Below are 23,082 nucleotides of genomic sequence, written 5' to 3' on the forward strand. Positions count from 1 at the left end.
AGCGTTACTATTTTTAGTAAAAGCAGCATTTTTGTTGATAATATCATTGGGAACACTCATGTGGAGATGAATCTTCGGTAGAGTCATTCATTATCATGGGAATCATTGCTCCGAAAATATAATAAATTTACGCTTAAACAAAACTCAAAAGAAGCACCACCCATACATTGAAAATGTTGCATCGAAAAATGTTGGTTCGCACTTTTTACGACGAGGGTCATTCCGATCAATGTTACCCCGTTTTACTATTTAATTTATTGAGCATTTTTCATCGGAAATGCATTATTTCAGGAATCTAAATCAGTGGCTTCTAAAAAAGTCCAATTTACCAACTATGCTTTGCGACAAATTAGGGAAACGGGCTGTCCCCAAACGGGATTTTTATCGCCACTATTCTGCAATCTCTTATCAGATCACTATTCAGGCAATACAATAAAAGCGATTTTTCATCTTATGGATTTGCCGACGACTATCTAGCTTCGATAGTTGGTATATGCACAGGGGTTGAATACTGAGAAAGTTGAGAGTATCTCTCACTTATCGCTCTCTGTAATCATGATTCGCTACACATCATGAGAGTTTATATAACGTCTACTAATGCAGTTCTGGTTATATCGGGAAAATAACAGTAAAAACTCATCTAAATAAGCTCAAAACATGTTGCACACTACTGCTATCAGATGTTCGGGGATTGTTTACAATGCCAGTAGAGCAAAATGCCAACCCCCAATGGTCAATAAACGAGAAAAAATGGTTTTATCATTGCTCTTTCTTTGGGGCACTCATTTGCTGCTGTTATTTATCAAGCTTGTTACAACTTGCGAAACATTTCCGATCATGGACCGATACATATGCGATGTTTTTTTTCGCTTCTATCGTGCTTCGAAAACAATTGAGAACGAATTCTGGAATGCTGCCTGTATATTAGAGTGCGGCTTATTTTTCAAAAGTTCCCATAACCAAAAATTCGTGTGCTCTTATGAATTCAAATAACAAGTAAAAGAGAAACTTCAAAGTTTGAGCTACAAATTTAGAGGTGGCGCAAGCGTATTGAAGGCGAATTTTCGAGTTATAAAAAAAGTGGCCTTCAGTGAAGTCACCATAACTTCGTTATTTTCTAAACAATTTAAACATTTTTAGCATAATTATCTTCAAAATCAAATTCATGAAAACTTTGCAAAACACCAAATTTGTCTAAAATCAAAACTAGTTTTAGTTAAAAGTATTTTACTCCAAATTTTTCTACATTTTACTAAAAAATATCTTTGCTTGGCCATAACTTCATAAATACTTAACCGATTCCTAATCTTTTTGCTTTTTAGTAGCTTATTTAATTGTTTCAACATATTTCACTAAACAAACGTTTTGACCAAGTTATTTAACAAAAACTGCACAAAAACATGTTTTTTTTGTTTTTAACTGCATATTTGTAACATTCGACAAAAATATATATTGAGTAAATGGAGTACCAAGTATGTATTTTTTGCCAGTATGGGAAGAAACTAACACTTCTAAAAATTACCAAGAGCTAAACAGTACTTATTTGAATCTGAAATTTTGTGCAGCGCATATTTGGTGAATAAACAGAAAATAAATCTAATAGAAATTCCATTACTACTACATTATGAGGCCCATGTATAATCCCAATGTGACTATTATGCGATTATATTTAGCAATGTGACAAAACAACATGGTATTTTTTAAAATTTCTAGAACAATCTCACCGATTTTATTAAGTTGGTCAAAAGTATGTGCAGTATAGAGAATTCGATCAAAGTAGTCAAAACCCCTATCAAGTTAGCAAAAATGTCGAAATATGTAGATATGGTTGTACTAAAAAGTCAAAACGTTATAAAAGAGAATCAATCAACCTTAACAATCTAATGAATCTCTAATCCAAAATTTGCTTCTCATCGAGTGAAATGTGACCCCCTTCCAAATTTTCAATACAACTTTCCGTTCGAAAAAGGCAAAACTGTTTCACCTTTCCCATGGCATTCTGGCATATTACGCAAAAACGGTGTCGATGCACTCTGCGCTCTGCGGAATTGGTAGATCAGCTTGGCGGCGACAGACTGGTGCCGATCGTGTCGATCCGCCGTCTAGCTTATAGACCTGAACCGCGAAGGGGGGTACCATATTTTCATCGGCTAGCTGTTGAAGGCTGAAAAAATAGTCACTGCCTTCGAGCTACGGACGAAGAGCAGCATGCTTTTGGGCATTTTCGGATCGACCAAAACATCCGAGGGCAAGCCATTGGAAAATGCCTGCGTTGATTCGTTGTAACCATTGGTCGACCGATGGTAGCGAAAGGTGAACTGATTCAACGCCTTCTTGATGGGGCGACCCGACTACATCTAGTAGGTGGCCGGCCATGTTTTCCGTTTCGATGCTGTTTTTTTTTCGCAGAGCCATTTTTGATCGGAGTTGTTGTTTGCCTTTCTTGCGCTGGCTTACGTAGACGACGTGCACGGTCGCTGTTCGTAACGTCGTAATTACCAAAATAATACCAAAATAAGAGACCAGAGCCGTACTACGTTCAGCAGGGCTGGTAGCGAGGCACTGTTCGGTGGATTGGTCACTTTTTTCGACTACGTGATATATCTACATTATGTTGAATGAACTGCTAGCAGAAGTTCTAGAGTAGTCTTTTGCAGAAAACCAAAATTGTTATTAGAACTAACTTCTGGAAGAATTATAACAAAACTCGCCATGGATTTCTATGCACTTCCAAACCAATTCCATTTTGCCAGGAACCCCACATACATCTTGTCCAAAAGTGAGGTAATAAAGTCGTTCAATAATTTTGTTAGAAATATACAACTCTTAAATTTTAAGTTTCTACCAAAGATTTGGGAATTATGACTATACCTAGTTTAAATATATAATGTGTGCATACGATGGTTGTCTTCAAGTCGAGTCTACTAAACGACACTGAAGACGGCTTTACAGTTGAGGTCGAAATACGTGTATCTGTCAAAGGATACCAACTCTAGTGGAATTAAATGGTACAGTACTAAATTCGGTTTTTCATCTACTTACTTGTAAGAAATAATTTAAAAAAAATCAGTTATGCGCCATACAGAGGCTCCAAGAACTCCAAGAAATAGAATCGCCATAAATTTTCCCCAAGGAATAGTTGTATTCCTCCAGAATAAAGTAATTTGGAACTGCCCTGTCGACGATGGATGATCAATTGGTGAGCTCGTTTCATGCTTCTTTTTCAAATGAGTGAAAAATGTTTACGTTACACACATCTTTATAGTGAATGTCTTACCAAATGGAAATGTCCTATTTCCTATATTGTTTTTACAAACTGTTTAAATGGTTCGCCATTAAGGCGAAGTAGGCCGTCATTGAAATTTGTATGCGTCGTTGATGATTGTTGCTAATTCAACTCACGATTTCGAATTAAAGAAAATCAGTTGGTTTTGCACTGACACAGCTAAAAAAGTATCAGCATACTTAATGCATGTTAGCGCGTACAGTGATACTTTTTCAAGTCAATATAAATTATCAAGACTGAGTTTTATCACTTTGAAATGCAAGCTGAAAAGTCATCATTGTTTCCAAAACGAATGACGGGCTACTTAGCCTTAAAGTAAATAAAGTCGCTACCTTTTTAACTATCTGGCGCCGGTGCCAGCCCTGGTGCAGCCGATTGGAACGAATTTGCGCCGGTATGTGTGTTATTCCAACGGAATTGCCGAAGCGGGTGGTATTAGTGGTATCGTTAAAATTACTTCTTTCAAGGGTGCTGCTGTACAAATACATACGTTGATATGCTTTTTCCTCTGGATTTTTCTTCTTCGCCAAAAGAGAGAACCAACAAAAACAAAAATATTGTTATCCGAAGCCTCAACACGACGCAATAAGGCAACCTTTCTTTTTCTTATTGGCTATCTCTGCCTGGTTGAATCCGCGGGGAGTGGAATAAATTTTGTTGTTTTTTTTGTTCGTTGTTTTCGTCTTCACTGCTGTTTTTGGATTCAACGAGGGGAGCAAAATGCTTGGAGAACATAGTATGATTTGCTGCTTCGAATGATTTTATTCGATACGATGCGAAGGTGTGTTGGAATGTTGCTCGTAATTGCAGAGCAAATTAATGTTATTTTAGAATGCAGATCTTCATCGATTTTAATTGTCAGTATTTATATGTTATTTAATGCAAAATGTTGGGTTGGTAGTTCATCACAAGCTGTGAGTTGCAAGGTACCATTACCGAAGAGTGTTCAAATTTTGCAATGATGAATGGAGCTCTGGAGCTACCATGGGAAAAAAGAGGATTAACATTTGAACACCATGTGTAGCAAACGGGAAAAAGGTACCTGAAATCAGTTTCAAAATTTTGAAGTTTCTTGAGAACCATAAAGTATTTTTTGAGGAAATGAAAACTTAAAGTTTTAACAACCTATTAAACAAACTGAGAAACTCATAATTCTTGCACATATATCTAGAAGAACATTGCGAGTTTGCAAAAATGAATTAACCATGAATGAAATTATGAGAAAAATATTTATGCTAGACGGGTGCTTTACCAACTAAGCGTCTGAACCAAGCTACTGATTTAATAGATTAACTTTTTGCGAAGTTCTTGCAAATATTCTTGGAGAAATTTCTAGACGGTGTCTTAGAGGAATCTCTGGGCCCAGAAAGAATTCGTTGAAGAATTCCTATAGCAAACAGCAAAGCCACCCTGAAGGTGTCTGAATCGATTTTGGATTCGGACCAGGATCTTTTCGTAATGCTATTGTTTTAGACTTCCCTGGGCATAAAGTATCATCATGCCTGTCACACGATGCAAAATGACTACTTTGGCAAAGTAAGCCTTGAGATAATAACTGTGGAAGTGCACATAGAACACTGAGCTGAAAAGCAGGCTATGCCCCAGTTAAGATGTAATGTCAAAAAGAAGAGAATAAGTTCCGGGAACGTTGACGAAAACGTGAAGGTAATTCTCTTTATCTGTAAGAATTACTGTAGAAATTCTTGGAACAGAGTAGTAATCTTAGGACGAATGTCTGAACGAATCCATCGGATAATTTTTCCAGTTAAGTCTATGATCCATCGAGTGCGCAAATTATAAATCATTCCCAATCACAAATGTCACTAAATTACGTCTTCCCTAACGTCTACCCTGTTTACTTCCCGTCACAGATTCGCGAAATACCGAGGTGGCCCGCTACAGCAGCGAGGAGATATCGGGCAATGAATCGAACGAGGCACGCCTGATGACCGAAGAGGAGCGCCAGGCCGACTTCAATCGCCATAAGGAGGAGATGAAGCGCAAGCGGCGCAGGAAGAAACGAGCCAGTTCATCGATGCAATCGTCGTGCTTTCAAGGTGAGTGCGCGTCACGAAACAATAATTCCTGTAAAATTCACGAAGGTTTATTCTGGGATTTAGAAATTCGTTTAGGAATTATTCCAGAAAATCCTACAAGAATTTCTCGAGATGTTCCTACGGTTATTTCTCAGTTAGAGCCATTTTCATAGGATTTCCTTAAAAAATCCTCTCAGGAAAGGTTTTATGACTCCAGGGATTATTCCACGTAATCTGTAAGGGATTCTTCCTCGATTTTCTCAATTAATTCGACCATTGGTACCTCACGACGTTTTCCTAGGATTTCCTCCGAAGGATTTCTCTCTGTAGCGATTTCTACAGCACATGTATTATTCCTGTAGTCTTCTAAAGATTTCTCGAGTAGTTTCTTAAGTACACTGTCCACTGCCAATTATTTTCGTAATTCCAAAAAATACTTCCCAGAAGTTCCGCCCGAGTATTTTTAAGAATGCTTCCACAAAATTCTGCAGAATACTATTTGGCTTTTTTTAATAATTGTTTGAACTAGTTTCCTGGAGAATCTTCCAAGACTTCCTCGAAGGTCTAGAAGTTCATTCGGAGATCCAAGTTCCAGGATGTCCATCCTGGAAAAAACCCCGGGAAAACCCCGGGAATTCCAAATGACCGGGAATAATACGGGAAAAACCCGGGAGATTGTAGACCAGGCGAAACTAGAACATTTTGTCTGGGGGCACGACTGCTTTAAAGTTCGCACTTTACATCATGACTTTTTGTGGATTGATAGAGTTAGCAAAATCCTGTAAGAAATCCTTGGTTTCCGGAAGATATTCGGGGCAGATTTTTCTCACAACTTTGACCTGTTTCTTGTGTTAGTTCTTTAGTGAATTTGTGGCTGAAAAGATTGAGAAGATTCAAACACAGAATCAAGGGATCATATCCGATTTATCTGAAAACACATATAGTTTTTTTCCATGTAGTTTTTCACATGACGTTCATCAATATATCACATAAACAGTATCAAGATGGTTTTGATTGGATTTATCTGATGAAACATATATGAATTATGGGATTTTGTCGATGAATTTCATGTGAAATTCAGATGACAATTATTGATTTGGTTAATGATTTCCATGTGATATTATAATAAATTTTGAATAAACTTTTTTTTTTTGTTTCACTGCATCTAACATACAAAATATTTGAATTTCAAAATGATGTATTTACAATTTATCGGCTTTTGCTCTCAAACTTTATTTACATTGTTTTCATTGAAATTAGGGTTGAACTAGAAAATAATGTTCTACCATAGCAACGTATTTGGTGGACTACCAAATAAATCACCGGTGTTTCCTGATTGTTGATTTGCAGCACCAGTAACTCAAGCGATAAAGTTCTTAGAACTGCTACTTTCTGTAATTTTAAATACAAAATATTAATTTGACGCCAATTAGTATTGTTTCTAAGCATTCAACTTACATTTCGTTATGAAGAATTTCAATCCACGCTCTGACAAGATGAACCCAAAATTTTCAATGGAATTCTGAAACGCATTCTAAAAAGATAAATGTGCTTAGTTATTTGGTATTTTACGAAATTTACGCTAAAAAGCTTACCACGAAAACTACGGGAATCCCAAATCTTCGGAAAGTGGATCAAATAGATGCGCCATCTTGAAATTCTGCCATAAATTTTCACATGTGCACATCACATAGACATTATCGGATAACATCCATAACACTTGGTCATGTATAATTTACCAGTACAACAGATAAATATTATTAAGTATCAAATTGATTTTTACGTGTTTTGTACATAACATTTAATGGATACACATAAGATGAATGTGAATTCGATGATCGTAAAAGTATGTGACGTTTTTAATACTATCTATGATATTTCTTCGTTCAGTGAAGGAAATCTTTTTCAATATGATTAGATTCTAGAAAAGTACTTACGGATTCTTGACAAGTTTTTTGGTAGGATGCTTGATATATTTCCATTAAGGTTCATGGAAAATTCTCGATAATATCTTTGCTAGAATTCTAACGAAAATCGGGGCGATAATTGACCAGAAATTGTTTGAGAAATCACTCCCTCCCCTTGGTTATGCGACCTTGCCGCGATGGGAGGGCATAATCCATTAGCCCATATGATGGAAACCAAAGGCGTAACCTGTAGTGGTGGTATCACATTTTGGCATTTTTTGCTTAAAGCCGCGTCATAATTCATATGGCATAGACGCAATAATATCTCGGATGTGATCCAACGGACATTCTGCGTCATTGATAGAATTGATGCCCATTTCAAATAATTAATCTATTCGAAGTGGACATTAATACTATTGGTGACGTTCAGTTTGCCTTTTTGCTAACCAGAATGATCCGTAGCCACTCTTACTATTAGCTAGCTAGATACATCGTTATCATATACGACGTAGGGAATACTTAGGAACTCTAAGGAAAATGACTAGTAGATTCACTGAGTAGAAATAAGTGGCGACAATCTTATTTTGATATGGTTTTTACATTGCCATAATAAGAAATACCTCTTTTGTAACAGCGGTATAAATAATCTAACTCAAGCTTCATTTTCGCAAAATTTACAAGTAGAAAGTAGGCGTTGTGAAGCATTGCATTTGCCACCGAAAAGTGAATCTTGTAGGAGACTGTAATAGAAGCTTAAGGTAACTTTACTCTTCAATATCTATATAAATAAAAATTGAATGGTGTATGTATGTCACGAAATGACTTACGACCGGGTAAACAGATTTGGATGATTTATTATCCGTTTTGTTCGTCAAGGGTTCCGACGTGTTTGCGTGTATAAAAATCTCCGGATCTTCAACGGGAAAGTCGTAAAAACGAGAATGAATGGAACTGTCATTTTGTATGGGACGATCCATAGCGTTTATCAACAGCCTACTTGATGGCAAGACGAAGTTTGCCGGGACCACTAGTTCACTATAAAAATGACTATGGAAAGTAAGACGCTGAGATCGATCATTAGGGTACACTTGCTAGTTTCGATAAATTGTTGAACAGACAAGGAAAGCGACTTTTTTCTTTAAGGATATATGAACGTAATGAACAATAAATACTTTTAACAACAAAAAATGAAATTAACTAGAACTACTACTAAACAGCCTAATTTTGTTAAGACTTGACGACAATTGACATTTAAGACTCTAATCTTACGTAAAAGACAGGAGTAATCAGAATAGCACTTGAATGACAAATTATTCAAAGCCATTTCGACTAGACAGTATTGTAATGACACTACTACACTACTATTTCTAACAAATTCTGATGGAGCTGCTGATTTTCACAATGCTTCCTTTTCTCAGAAGCAAGGGAATATGGGTACTTTTCAAAAACTACCACGTCACAATATTAATAAAAAAAACAGTGTTCATGTGGGCGCCATTGCCTAGTCCGTCTGAGTATTGGTCCTGGTAGAGGGGAAACTTGGCAAAAGCCAGACCGAGGGTTCAGCCTTGACAAGTTAAGCTGTCAGGCAGCTCCAACTGAATACCATACAAAAAAAAAAAAAAAAAGAAATTGTTTGAGAAATCACTGAAAAATAATTTGCGGTTCCATAAGAGATTTTTAGTGAACTCTATAAAAGATATCATTTTTCTCCAAAGTAGGAATCTATGGTAAAAAACTGAGTTAATTTTTTTGAGAAATTTCTTAGGGGTTCCGATTGGTTCCATACTGAAATATTGGACAGTTTCATTAAGCATTACTGCCTGGGCGATTCCTGGAGACGCTAATACTGATGACCAGATTTTGTATGGTTTTCTGTAGATTACAGTTTTTCATAACAAACTGCTTGTGAGATCCATAATGAATTAATGGTAAGGTGGATGGATTACTAAACGGCGAAATTTCCTAGGTATTATTGGTCAGATTTGTTTTCAGTTCTGGAACCTACAACCTACAATTGGTCGGTGTTCAGACAGACTGAACCAAGTGCTTTTTCATAGTTTCAGAAAAAACGTACATCAGTCATTCTGTTTTTTTTTTTGCATTATTTGCTGCAATAATCAATCTCATCTATCTGATGATGCATCTGTATCAAAATAGCATAGGAAAAATCAGAAACGACGGAGTCTTTAACGTATCTTTAGAATGTCAAAATATCATCTAGTCCGGTCTGTCTGAACACCGGCCAATTAAGTAGTCATGGCAGCCGGTGGTGCTGGAAATGCTTCGGATAGCATAAGCTTTGAAAACCATGAAGTTTAATGCCCATATTGATATGGTTCCAGATATGTTCCTAATTGACCACTTTCCCCAGGGCACCTGGAACCTTCTGTCGAGTGGTCTACGTATCTAATGGTTTTGAATATGCTGCTGGAAACATTATTTTTAAGGTTGATGCCCACTTGGATATAGTTCTGGTTAATATTTACATAATTGGAAATACACACATGACTGACCATGTTTTCCGGAACCATTTTACGGAAATGGTCATATTTCTGAAGATTTCCAACCAATCTTGATGCGTCCGACGGCATTCGACTTCCTATTAGTTCTAGTTTCTAGGAAAATAGTAAACATCTATCCAACTTTACACCGCACAAAAATACAAGTGACAGAAAACATGACATTTAGACATGACCTCGGAAAATCCGGAACATCTCCGGTGTCCAGTGGCCAATATGCATGGCCAAGCCTGTTCCTGAAAGTAGACCAAATTTGCCGTCGACTGCTTCCAGATGCATCCAATTTTATCAATTTTTCATAAAGTTATGAGCATAAAGTTATGAATTTAGGCAAAATTTTGCCTATCTCAATCATTTTGCCTATCCCCTGTATCTGTCCGAGGAAATGTGTCGGAACAAGTAGGCGCCATGCGTCCAGTCCGGCGCAAATCAATCGTAGTAGTCTCAGGTTTGCTATGGTAATAAAATTTTCGCTTCTCTAACAACCGTCAAACAGCGTAGTTTGATTTACGGATACATCCAAAATGTTTTTAAAAATTGTATGGGAAGCCCAATTTCTACTAGAAATATTTGAAACGCAAGCTTTCAGTCCTTATTATGTATGAAAATATCGTAACAAGCTGAAACCATTTTTTCACTTTGAATACCTCGTTGGTTAACCCCTCTACCGGCAGCTTCATTTTTTACCGCTAAAAAAATTTTCAAATCGCGATAACTTTTTTGTTTTCCGATACAGGTCGGACTCGATTATCCGGAGACTTGATTATCCGGGGACTCGATTATCCGGGATTCGATTATCCGGAATTTTAGACTCGATTATCCGGAATTAGATTTTTGATGTTCTTGTTTTTCAATTTTTATGCATAAATCTGATATAATTTGATATTGCAATATACAATATGAATGGTTTTGCAGTTTTTGACGTATTTAAGAAAAGGAGAGTTTGAAAAAGTGTTTCTTTGTGTATGCTGGTCTAATTTTTTTTTATCCTTGTAAAGACCCCTACTATTCCTAGAAATAATTTCTGGCTACGCCACCGCATCATATAAATAAAACAACGAAAAAAGATAATATTTAAATTCCTTTATCGAAGATATAAATTTTTTTCTTAGTGATTCGATTATCCGGAGGATTCGATTATCCGGAATGAAAAAAAAAATCGATACTCCGGATAATCGAGTCCGACCTGTATTTTTGTACCATTCTTTCACAAGTTCTCAAAATACGCTTCTTGTTTTCGAATATGTGTCGATATTGATAATTGGTTATCGGAATCCGGAGATATTCCAAAATACCTTGGGGGACCGACGCGTAGCCATAACCCACGTAAATATCTCAGGCTGCAAAATTTGTATCGTATTCGGATATTCAACTTCTCGAAATGATACATTAATGTGAGTGCGTTGTGAAAAAAATGAAGCAATTTGGAGCAGCCGTCTTTGAGTAATGAGCATTTATGTTTCAGGTACCACCCTGAACAAATAAAGATCTTGAAAACTCTAAAAAACCTTATATAGTAATTTCCAGATTTCTCCATGAATACTGAACCGATTTGTATGATTTTTCCAGAGTAGCTCCTTAGTACATGATATAATATAGTACATATTTTAGATTTTTGATAAATTGACCAAAAACAAAATGGCCGTCAAAGAAATTATGGAAAATCTCGGTCCCCCAAGGAACATCGGAATATCTTCAAAACCAGATCACCAATGATTAATATCGACACGGCTTCTTAAACTAGAAGAGTATTTTGAGAGCTTGTAAAAGAATGATGCAAAAATATCGGTAAACAAAAAAGTTATCGCGATTTGAATATTTTTTTGGTGGTAAAAAATGAAGCTGCCGGAGAGGGGTTAATATAGGTCACAACAATCAGTTTCGGCCAGAAATTTAGCTTCGATTCATAAATACTTTGTTTGCTTCATGAAAAACATGGATTTCGAAGCAAACAAACCGAAAGATCTCGTGAAAACGTACTTCAACAGTTAGGCCCAGCTCTTCATATAACATTTCCAAGCACGATGTCGTCACAAATACGTCCATGATCTTTCATTGTTCTACACGGTCAATACTGATGTGAACCTAATATTCATGACATTTCTGGACGATCCCTTGTAGAGCAGCAACATTTACAGCCATTTTGCTATAGGTGATAGACGACTGAAGATAATCTTTGTTTGCGGCGTTAAGGATAAAGATTGCACAATAGTTAATAATCTTTGCTTCCACTTCTCCAGTAGCTGTTCCGTCTCCAAATTCTTGCTATCAGATAATGCTGATTAGCGGTCATGTTCAATCTATCCGAGCCAATCTTGATGAGTTCAGCAGTGAGACCATTCTTGTCAGCGGCCTTATTGTTCATGGACTGCTTGGTGTAGCATTGCTTCCACCTTTCAATCACCTCGCGTTTGTCCGCCAAGATTCTTCCGTCCTTATTTCAGCACATTTCGGATCGCGACATGAAGCCTTTGCGGGATGCGTTCTGGTAGAATTCTCCAAGACCATTGCATTCTGCTCCTCCTAAACATTATGATACTTTACACACAGACCAATCGTATCTTGACTTGAGAATCTCGTCACATTATAAGGTTAAAGAGACACCGACACGTTAATGCTTTCCAGTGGACGATTTGCCCTTTGAAGGAAGCACCACACTAGACAACGGACTAGCATGCAACGCCCAGTGGCACAGTCGAAATACTTTCCTGACGAAAAGTTTTCCGGACTGAAGCGGGAATCGAACCCACACTCCTTGACACGATGCGGCTAAATGCTTGGTTACACTAAGCGCAAGGCCACGAAGCCCACAAATCATCACAATTTACAAATTTTATCAATGTTCCTCTCCCTTCTCTCCATCATTGCAGAATTGTACAAACTGACTGGTGAGGTGCTTGGCGAGGGCGCTTACGCTTCGGTGCAAACGTGCATGAACATCTATACGGAGCTGGAGTACGCGGTGAAGATCATCGACAAGATTCCTGGCCACGCGCGGGCTCGCGTATTTCGCGAAGTCGAAACCTTCCACCATTGCCAGGGCCATCCCAATATCTTGCAGCTATTGGAATTTTTCGAGGACGAGGAAAAATTTTACCTAGTGTTTGAGAAGATAAATGGCGGACCGTTGCTGACCCGCATCCAGGAGAACGTGTGCTTCTCCGAGTACGACGCTGCGCAGATCATCAAGGAGATCGCGTCCGGGTTGGACTTTCTGCACAAGAAAGGCATCGCCCACCGGGATCTGAAGCCGGAGAACATCCTGTGCGTGTATCCGGACAAGCTCTGTCCCATTAAGATCTGTGATTTTGATCTCGGTTCCGGAATCAAGTTCACCACCAACATCTCGTCGCCAACGGCCACACCGCAACTGTTGACACCGGTAAGTGGAATATTTCCCCCTTTCGAGATAATTTTGAATTAAGAAAAAAAAATATTGATACACCCTCCTGTCGAAATTGGTCAACAATGAGCCCATTTAAATTTTCCGCTGGCGACAAATACACACTGCTCTGTCTAGCATGTCCCTGTTTATTATAATCGCACCGTCGTTCGTCGCGTTTTCAAATGTTATTCAAACTCTCTTTCCGAGAGCTTATCTAATCGCGTGCTTCGACGAGAGTGTAACAACGTCCCTGAGGACGGCCAACGAGGACGACGGCGAACGGTGCTTCATTTATTATTACTTATTATAAATAAAAGTAATCAAAATCAAAACATTTAACATCCTTTGAAGGCTTAATAATCAGAATCATGATTTTTAGTACATTGACGTTGTATTTCAATTTCGGAAATCATTTATTATTATTATTTATCTTTATTAAGGTGACTTTTCGCCCATGGCGAGTTCTCCAATCGTGTGATTGTATCAGTGTCATATGATAACATTTGATTGTATTCAGTGTATACTTATGTATTGATACCTAATTTCAACATAAACATCTTTCTTGTGTTTTGATAATCTTTATATGTATTGAAAGCATTCTTTTAACGTATTGACAGCAATCAAACGATTATTGATTTATATATAAACAATTTTTTTTAGAGGTGCCAATACTGGTACATCAACTTTATAAAAAAAACTAGCGTTTATTGTATTGACAGTTTTTTTTTCTGATAATAACACCAAATGAAGCATCGTGCGGACTACAATGTTGACGGGAGTCCGATTTTGTTTTGCAGCCCGTGGAAGTGCAAAACGCCAATCCATACGGCGCGGCGATGTGTGGTGTTTTACTTCCTCTTTCTCAGCTGCGACCGCCCATAATAACACCTTTCACCCGAGCGAAACGTCAACAGCAGCAGCATCGCTGATTGTGGTGGTTTAGCGATATTTAGACGGGGCAAATGTCAAACCCAATGGCACTGCTGCATGCTTTCTAATTATCTGCGGTCCATTAAAACCAACAGAGCAGATCGATTTGAAGAACTGCGTCGTACCGAAATGGTTGTCGTTAGTTTATTTTATTTTTAATCTCAAGAAGGATGATTTGGCGATGAGATGGAAAGACTTTTGACAGATTTATTCACTTGTATGAAGTACTCTATTACTCGATACTGAAAAGATCATCAAGTTAGGGGAACATTGAGTTACAGTTTAAGGGATCATCAAATTTGCCATGAAAGCTAACTATATACTACTAATGGTCCAGGCAAACATCGTCTGGCCATCAAATAGGCTGTTAATAAATTGTATGCAATCTCTCATACAAAATGAGATATTATTTTCCTCCATCAAGTAGGCGGTTGAAAATTTTAGGCACGAACTTATTCGGAGTCCTAAAAGGAATTGAACAGGTGGAAATTATGCAAATTATGATCTATTCTCAAACCAACTCGTGACACACAAACATCATTCCATTTTTATTTATATAAAAGATAGATGGTTCTAAAAAATCGATTCGAGATACAGAAATATCGAGTTCTGAAGGGAGTTGACTAATACTCCTTCGTAGTTATGATATAATGCGCAACCCAACTAACTTAAATCTTCAAAAAGTCATTTCTAAATTCAAACTTCCGCTACAGGTTTTTTCACCTGGCGTAAAAATCGTGCAGTAACGAATTCAAATGTATCCCGTCCAACTGGAGCCGGTTCCACCATGCGGTTATACCAGTTTTAAGAAGCTGTAGTGCCGAGCGACGTGAAACCCTAAGTCTGCCACCATAGATTGTACTACCGCAATAAAACGTAATTCGAAAAGTGCAACGCTACGCGAGAGGCGCCCCACTCTCTCTCTAATTTGCGTAGATACGGGGGAACAATATGTCTGTCGTGCTGAAAACGTGCTCTGTGCTGGCAGGCCAATGAGCGGCGAGCTCTGGTTTCTGCCGTCGTTCGGGTGGCTGTGCTAGAATGAATGTACAGTCGCCCCACAATTATGGATGGCACACAGGTATGGATCAGAGTTGGATTAAACGGAGAATATCTCATCTGCTGATGGTGTCTGGGTTCGAATCCCGGTCGGTCCAGGATCTTTTCGTAACGGAAATTTCCTTGACTTCCCTGGGCATAAAGTATTATTGTGCCTGCCACACGATATACAAATGCGTAAATGGCAACTTTGGCAAAGAAAGCTCTCAGTTAATAACTGTGGAAGTGCTCATAAGAACACTACGCTGAGAATGCAGGCTCTGTCCCAGTGGGGACGTAAATGCCATAAAGAAGAAGAATCTCATCAAATAGAGTTGCAATGACGCAGAAATATTCTCCTGGGAAATAAAATGTCAATTCTAGAAGCGTTGATTCATAATCATAACTGTGGAGCATTGAAAACCATATCACAGTTATGAATCAAACATAATTCTACTAAATTCCGAAACAAACGCCAAACGTATGCTTTCACTTACACACAATTCGTTTACCTCGCAACTACCTTGCTTTTATAGTGTTCTGATCCATAATTTGAATCGATTTGATCCATAATAAAGATCATTCTCTCCCACTGATCCACATCTTTGGGAAGGGCAACGTTTGAAATTTATACAGAAATCGTCATTTTTTTCGTAAACCAAGATTTCTAATCAATTTCATTCTGAAAAACGATCCTTAGTTGATCCATAACTGTGGCGTGACTGTTAGGTGCAACATCGCAAAACTTTCACCTTCATACGCGATCATGCTTTACAAAACAACGACGATGTCGATGGTGGTAATAGTTGCCGAGAGGGTTTGAGCTGAGGGGGTGTTTTTCGGACTTTGCCACCGCGTTTCGTACGGTGAAAGGATAATGGTATCTCCGATCCAATGGTGATTAGCTTCGAAGGGAGTGGAACACCTGATTTCCTAGTTTTTGATATTTCGAGCGAGCGGGAAGTTTGTTGATCTGTAACCATCTGCTCGTCTAACAATCTTGTAGTTGTAGTGCCTCTTCAGAAAGGTGTTCCTTAAGCTCTGTGACGGAAGAAAGGCAATCTCCAAAGGGCTGCATATAAGAACGTTTGTGACGAATAAAATGCGTGCGCAAATCGCATATCATAAATAGGCTTTGGCTTTTGGAGCTACGAATATGCAGATGTCATAAAAGAGTATTGACCGCAACATACAAACAAAACACTCATTAAACTATAAAAGGAAAAGTTGTGGCTAATGGTAGCTGTTCCTCTTTATGTTAACGCGTGTGTCGTGACTGTTGCATGCTGTAAGGAAAACTTTAAATTTGCACATAAAATTAAAAAAAAAAAAAACAAAACTCGTTTCTGACTTATTTATGGAACAATAGGATAAGAACATTTTTTTCCGGCCTAACAATAGCTATCGACTCATTTATAGTTGACTAGTTCTATTGAATGGGCTGATGTAGATCTTATTTTTGGAGATTCACTTACTATTTCAATGTAAGTTTCTAAAAGTCTCCATGTTTAATGAAAGGTCTCTTCAATCTTGTCTATTTCAAACAAAAGAGTATTTCAATTACCTCTTTTTTATTTTTCTGATATATGGTAGACAAATGAGTAGTGTGTGGTCTTTTGATTCCATAGCATGCTTCTGTGGGGTGAGCGATGAAATCAAGATCAATCGTGTTCGGTTTGCATTGTTCGAGTGAGAAAAGAGACTCTTGTTCTGCCGAGGATGGAATACTGATGATTGGTGAGCTCGTTTCTTGCTTCTGATAACACATTTTTATCGTGGCAACGTTGCGTTTATGTAATTTTCAATCTAACTGTACATGGTTCGTCACTACAAGTGTCGATATAAACATATCTTTCTTTTTTCGTCATTACTAAAAATAACTGTCGAATAGTTCGACATTATAATTGTTGACATACTTTTACAATTTTCTACCACTAACTTTTTCCGCGACACAAAAATGCTGAACTAGTTTTAAGTAAGAGCCGTATCGTATCACCGGCTCCCAGATCTTTTTCCTCCCTCACTAATCAACATCCTTCCCATGGTGATTGTGATTGAGATGCAGAGGTATTCTCGGTCTCTAGAGGCAACAATCATCGCACACTATAATTCCTCCTCCATCCCAACTGACTGTGAGGACTTGGCCGTTATTAATTGAGAGCTTTCTATACTAAATATAACATTTTTGCATTCGCATATCATCTGTCAGGTATGATGATACTCTATGTCCTGAACAGTCAATGAAATTTATATCACAGAAACAACTTGTACCATCCAGGAATCGAACCCAGACACTTTTAGCACAATTTTGTCTTATAATCGTGGACGTTACCACGTGTCCCACTGGGGACCTTATGTCGAAAAGTTAATGCGAAAGTCTATCGATCATCAAAATGCATCCCTCAGGCAGTTGTTGAGAATACGATGTTTGTTCAGTCAATTTTGACCAAGCTCCCAACTTGAATCCAATGGTCAAATTGAAGTATCAAAACAATTCTCGATCGCACCGAGGCGTGAGAATTGAAAAGTAAACAATTGTTGAACGATCGGATAATTTGCATATATACATTACCATATGGTGTGAAGAGAAATAACCTGTTTACTGAATCGAGCACGGACACGGATTCAATACGGATACCTATATAGCTGTATGTATCGACCGACATCCACAACAACTGGGAACGAAGGGGTGAAACGTCCATCCGCCGCCAGCCACCCTCAACATCATTGCTCCTACACCAGGGCTGTCCAACCTTTTTGAACCGCGGGCCAACTCTCAGCAACAGTACTTTATTTAGTGTCGCGACAATTTGTTTGTAGTTCATGAACAAGTGTGTCCAAGTTTTTCTTACCTTTTGTTTGTGCGAAGGGTTTAAATTGACCTCAAATTCAAATCGTAAAAACTTACCGGAATTTCAATCAATTTTCCAACTTTCCGCTGTTTTGAAAAGAAAATTTAATTCAGTTTCATTTAAAAATATCAGAAAATTTTAAAGGGGGTGGTTCTTAGCGAGGAGGGGCTATCTATCTATCTTTATAAATAAAAATGGAATGATGTTTGTATGTCACGAAATAACTTGAGAACGGGTGATTGGACTTACATGATTCTTTCACTGTTGAATTCTTCCAGGGCTCCGACGTGTTTGTGCGAAGAAAAAATTAAGAAAGTCTTCGGGGTAGTGGGGAAAACGGGAGTAAACTAATCTGACATTTTCTACACGGGACTTGCATGGACCAATGCACGAGTTCACTAATTTGACGTTTGAGCGGTGCCGAATTCACTAGTTGCCATGGTCACGTAAATAACACGGCACCGCTCAAACGTCAATTAGTGAACTCGTGCATCGGTCCATAGTGTTTTTCAACAGCCTACTTGATGACAAGACGAAGTTTGCCGGGACCACTAGTTGTAAATAAAAGTAGACAAAACATGCAATTCAGAAACTTTGGACGCTTATATCTCAAAAACAGTTTTACATAAAACTATACTTTTTTCGGTAAAGATTTGCAACAGGGGTAGAGCTGCTATGTGGCACATTGGATAGTAGGGAATTTCGACGCATATCACAGAAAACATTTTGTCTAATACCCCGAATTCTATAATAATATTAGAAAACAATTTTTCAAGATAATTGAATTGAATTGAATTTCACGCAACAATGTGTGAAAAAAAAAATCACACATGGTCGTTGATCAGACAGACTGAACCAAGAGTGTTTTCGATTTTTTTCAGTAAAATGTACCCCAAGCGCTCAGATTAACAAAATTGGCATTATTAGCTGTATCAACGGAACTTATCTGTTTGATGAAACATCTGTATCAAAATAGCATAGGAAAAATCAGAATTGACGAAGTTCTTGACTTATCTTTCCAAGGCTAAAATATCCTCTTGTCCGGTCTGTCTGAACACCGGCCAAATCGATTCACTAACAAAAAAGTTACAGTCCTTCAAAATTCTCATGACAAAGGGTTAAAAGAAAATATCTCTGACTTTGTGATAGTGGATTTTAAGATTTTATACGAAACCTACTCAGAATTCTGAAGAAAGATATCCACATAGGATACTGTCAGAATCCTATCTGTCTCAGGATGCAAATAGAATCATGTCCTCGATTTTGAGAAAATGCTGCCCAAGATGTTGCGAGAACCGGTCACGAGATGTTGCGAGAATTATGCTCATGATTTTGTGACAATTTTGTAAGCATAATGTACAAGATTCAGTGTCGAGGATTATGCTATAAACTCAGATTCCTTTCGAGGATTAAGTTGTATATGCAATAAGATTTTCATAAATCTTGATCGTTCATTTGAAATAATTCAATGAAATTATTACCTACCGTTGCCTACATTCGTCGTATCCATTTTCATATCGATCGTTATCAGTTTTCATTCGTCTCACAACTAACGCCTTACCTCTGCATCCCGATCATAATAAAGTGAAGCTAGTTAAAACTACTAGAATTATACATCGCGAGCTACAAAACGATCAAATCATTATGAAGAACAGTTCTAACCATCATTCAAATTCCAATAAAGTGCTTAGAACACTGCTTATGATTAAAATTAAATATTTGAGTTTATGTTACGCTTGATATGAATATTCTTTTAATTGAACGAAATGATTGAATTTAGTATGTTCTAATTTTAAGTTGGTAGAACCAGGGTGTCCGTCCATCCATCCAGGAAAAAATCTAGAATACCAATTGATGGGGAAAAATACGGGGTATATTCCGGAAATTGTTGAATACACCGGAAAAAGCATTATGGGTGGAACTAGAACATTTTGCCATGGTAATAATGACTGTCTGACAAACTCAAAAACATTTTTTAGTAAAATCTCGTAAAAAAACGTTAATATCATAAAGAGATCTTTGGTAGATTCTTCTCACATTTTTTTTATCGATTTATTGTGAGATGCTTTCCAAATTTCCGGCTGCAGATATTGGGCAGAACATAGAATATTTTAAGCAATATAATTTAGATCCTTGAAAAATTATAGAAGGAAGGTTTTGTATTATATTCGTGATAGATTTCTATTGAAACTCATAGCGAATTATCGATAAGATCTTTGCAAAAGCCCTAGCGGAAATTGAGTCGACAATTATTCAAAATTGTTACTGAAAAGTTAATTATTGGATTGCTTGAAGATTCTCAGTAGCTTCTGTAAAACATCCTTGGCTTATTCTCTTTGAAATTCTAAGGAAATTCCTTGCGAAGGCTGAGCTCAAAGATTTTAAGGAAAAATTCTTGGGATCTATGTAGTTTTCTGATAAAGTTCTTGACAAATTTATTAAAAATGACAGTTTTGTGGATTCCTGGAAATACTGATACTGATGCTTGAAGCAGCCTCGCTTGGATTCTTAACTTGACTAGTTCGTGATCCATTACAAAGTTCTTATGAGATTCCTGATGATATTTTGTATGGATTTTAGCAGATTAACTGCGAATCCTCTCAGCCATTCTCAGTGATTTTCTTTTGTGACCCCTAATGAATCCATGGTCAAATATTTGATGGATGAATAAATGGCAAGATGCTTCACTGCCGTATTCAGAACAATTGCCCCATGATAGGTTTTCTGTGCATAGCATAAAGACTGGAACGCGCAAAAATTAGTCAATTTCAAATTGATGTGTTTCTATTGAAAATGCATTGAAAAAACCTGCAATGCTACATTTGAAAGTTGAGTGTATATACAATGGTTGCTATTATGAGTTTTTACTTTTGTTCACCAGTTTTCAAAATGACGTCAAAGTAACAGGAGCAGCGTGTCAAAATTTTGCTCGCGCAGCAAGAGAATCCGACGTTTTTGCACGAAACATATGTGAAGGCGGATTTCAAACAAGGGTGGAGGGCTGCTGTCAAATGGGAGTTAAATTGAAAAGCCGCCAATCTAAGTCCAGAACCAGTTTTAAGGCTTAACGCGGAATAGTAAAAAATATTATTCTCAAGATTACAGGTAATAAATGCTCTTGAAGGATATTGTTTGCTAGCAATTATTTGCTGCGTGCTACTACAGTGCGCTGTTGAAAATTTAATCAAAAATTCTGCTGAATTCCCAAAATGGATGTATTTGACAAAATTGATTACGCCTTTACCTTTGGTTAGGATTGTTTGGTCGTAGTTTTGTATGGTTGTTTACATTTTAAAACCAGCTACACGTTGGGGTAGCGATAAAAAGCCGCCAGTACCACCCTTGATTTCAAACAGCTTCCGGGATAGGTGTTTTATAGCGCATCTGGAAAAGGGAAGGTGGCCGAAACTTTCAAAGCCATCTAACTATCGAAACTCCCGAAACAATACCTCGTCGCACGTGTGGTTTAAAAGTGACATTTTCATCACAACAGGAACCATCAATCAAAAGATTTATGTCTAGGAGTAACTCGAAAAGCGGCTGCTACCATTCCTGAAGAAACTTAATAGACCTGTGCTGTTCTGGCCAGATAGCCAGAACTGCCACTATGGGAAAAAAGGCAATTTAGTAGTACTATGTGAAAAACGTTGTTTTTATATCCAAAGACCACAACCTTCCCGACAGCCCAGAACTCCGCCCTATCGAACGGTATGGTATAACGGTCCTTGATCAGATGAAATTTTAAATAAACTAATAAATCCATGGAAAACGAGCAGCAGTTTAAAACAAACTGGTGTTTGGCGGCAAACAAGGTCGATGGAAGGGGTTAGCCTGAAGGTACGGCAGTTGTGATTTGGCAAACTAAAATAATAAACGACCATTTTTACCTTCAACTACATGAATTAAGCTACCAAAAGAAAATAAGAAGGTTTTTGTATTATGAATTTTGACTGAAAGATACGATTTTTTGTCAACACATTTTTGCGCGTTCCAGCATAGCATAGATTGACTGTACAATGTACATGTCTCTGCATCTCCAAAATCACCACGGGAAGGTGTTGAGGGAGTAAAAAATCTGGGAGTCATCAAAATTACATAAAAGTAATGCTCTGCCCATAACTGCATAACAGTCACATTCGACATTTTTGGCAAATTGGAGTTAATACCATGGAGAGTCATCAAATGATAAATACTTTCGATCAACTTAGTGAAATCTGTGAGATTGTTCTAGAAAATTCGAAAAAAGTACCAAGTTGTTTTGTCACATTGGCAACTATAACCGCATAAGAGTCACATTGAGATTATATATGAGCCTCATAATGTTGTAGCAACGAAATTTCTATCAGAATTATTTTCTGACCATTCACCCAATATGCGATATGAGTTGTACAAAATTTCAGCCTCAAATAAGCACTTTTGAATTCTCAATGAATTTTTGAAATTTTAGTTTCCTCCCATACTGCAGTGAAATGCAAACTTAGTATCCAATTTACTCAATGCCTACTTTTGTCGAATGTTACAAATATGCAGTTATGGGCAGTGCTGTCCACTATAGAAATGAGTTAGGATAAGCATGAAACGAGCTCACCAGTCGGTAATGCATTCACGATTTATCCTTGGACTTTCCGAACCACTGCCCATCAAAACGCGCGAAACTGCGAAAAAAAAAACCTTCGGCGTCCCGAAAACAAACCGTCTTGCTTGGGCTTTTCGAAGCACTCCGTGATAGCTGGGATTTCCTATGGAACAAATATGCTGCACATGGCAGTTCACGTTTTGGGAAGATTTTTGTTTGGCTTTCGATGAAATTCTTGGCAGATTCTGCAATAGATTGCTGGGAAGATATCCTACGAGACTTTCAATAAATTAAGAAGTTTTCAAGGTAGATATTTTACCAAAAATTAAATTGATAGGTGCCTAAGGGGAATTGGAACTTTAGAAAACTTTTAGTATTGACAATTTGTAAAAGCTTGCTAAAATGATCTTTAGGGTTGGTCTGTTTGATTTTCAGTAAATTATTTATATCGGTTTGTTCAACACTCTTTCGTTATACAAACCAATTTTAACACTTAATCGAGTCCTCAAGAATCCAAAACCAAAACTCAGATATAAAAATTTGTGCCATT

General features: G+C 37.6%; 1 protein-coding gene across 1 annotated transcript in view; it reads left to right on the top strand.

Moving 5' to 3' along the window:
- The window catches only part of LOC5565261 (MAP kinase-interacting serine/threonine-protein kinase 1), an 84,935-nt gene that overhangs the window by 26,412 nt on the left and 35,441 nt on the right, over nucleotides 1-23,082 (top strand). Inside the window, exons 2-3 of the mRNA XM_021849965.1 lie at nucleotides 5,158-5,343; nucleotides 12,622-13,133. Coding sequence (XP_021705657.1) covers nucleotides 5,158-5,343; nucleotides 12,622-13,133 — 698 coding nt within the window. The remainder of the gene's footprint in view (nucleotides 1-5,157; nucleotides 5,344-12,621; nucleotides 13,134-23,082) is intronic.

This window comes from Aedes aegypti, chromosome 1 (genome assembly GCF_002204515.2).
Source record: "Aedes aegypti strain LVP_AGWG chromosome 1, AaegL5.0 Primary Assembly, whole genome shotgun sequence".
Taxonomy (NCBI): domain Eukaryota; kingdom Metazoa; phylum Arthropoda; class Insecta; order Diptera; family Culicidae; genus Aedes; species Aedes aegypti.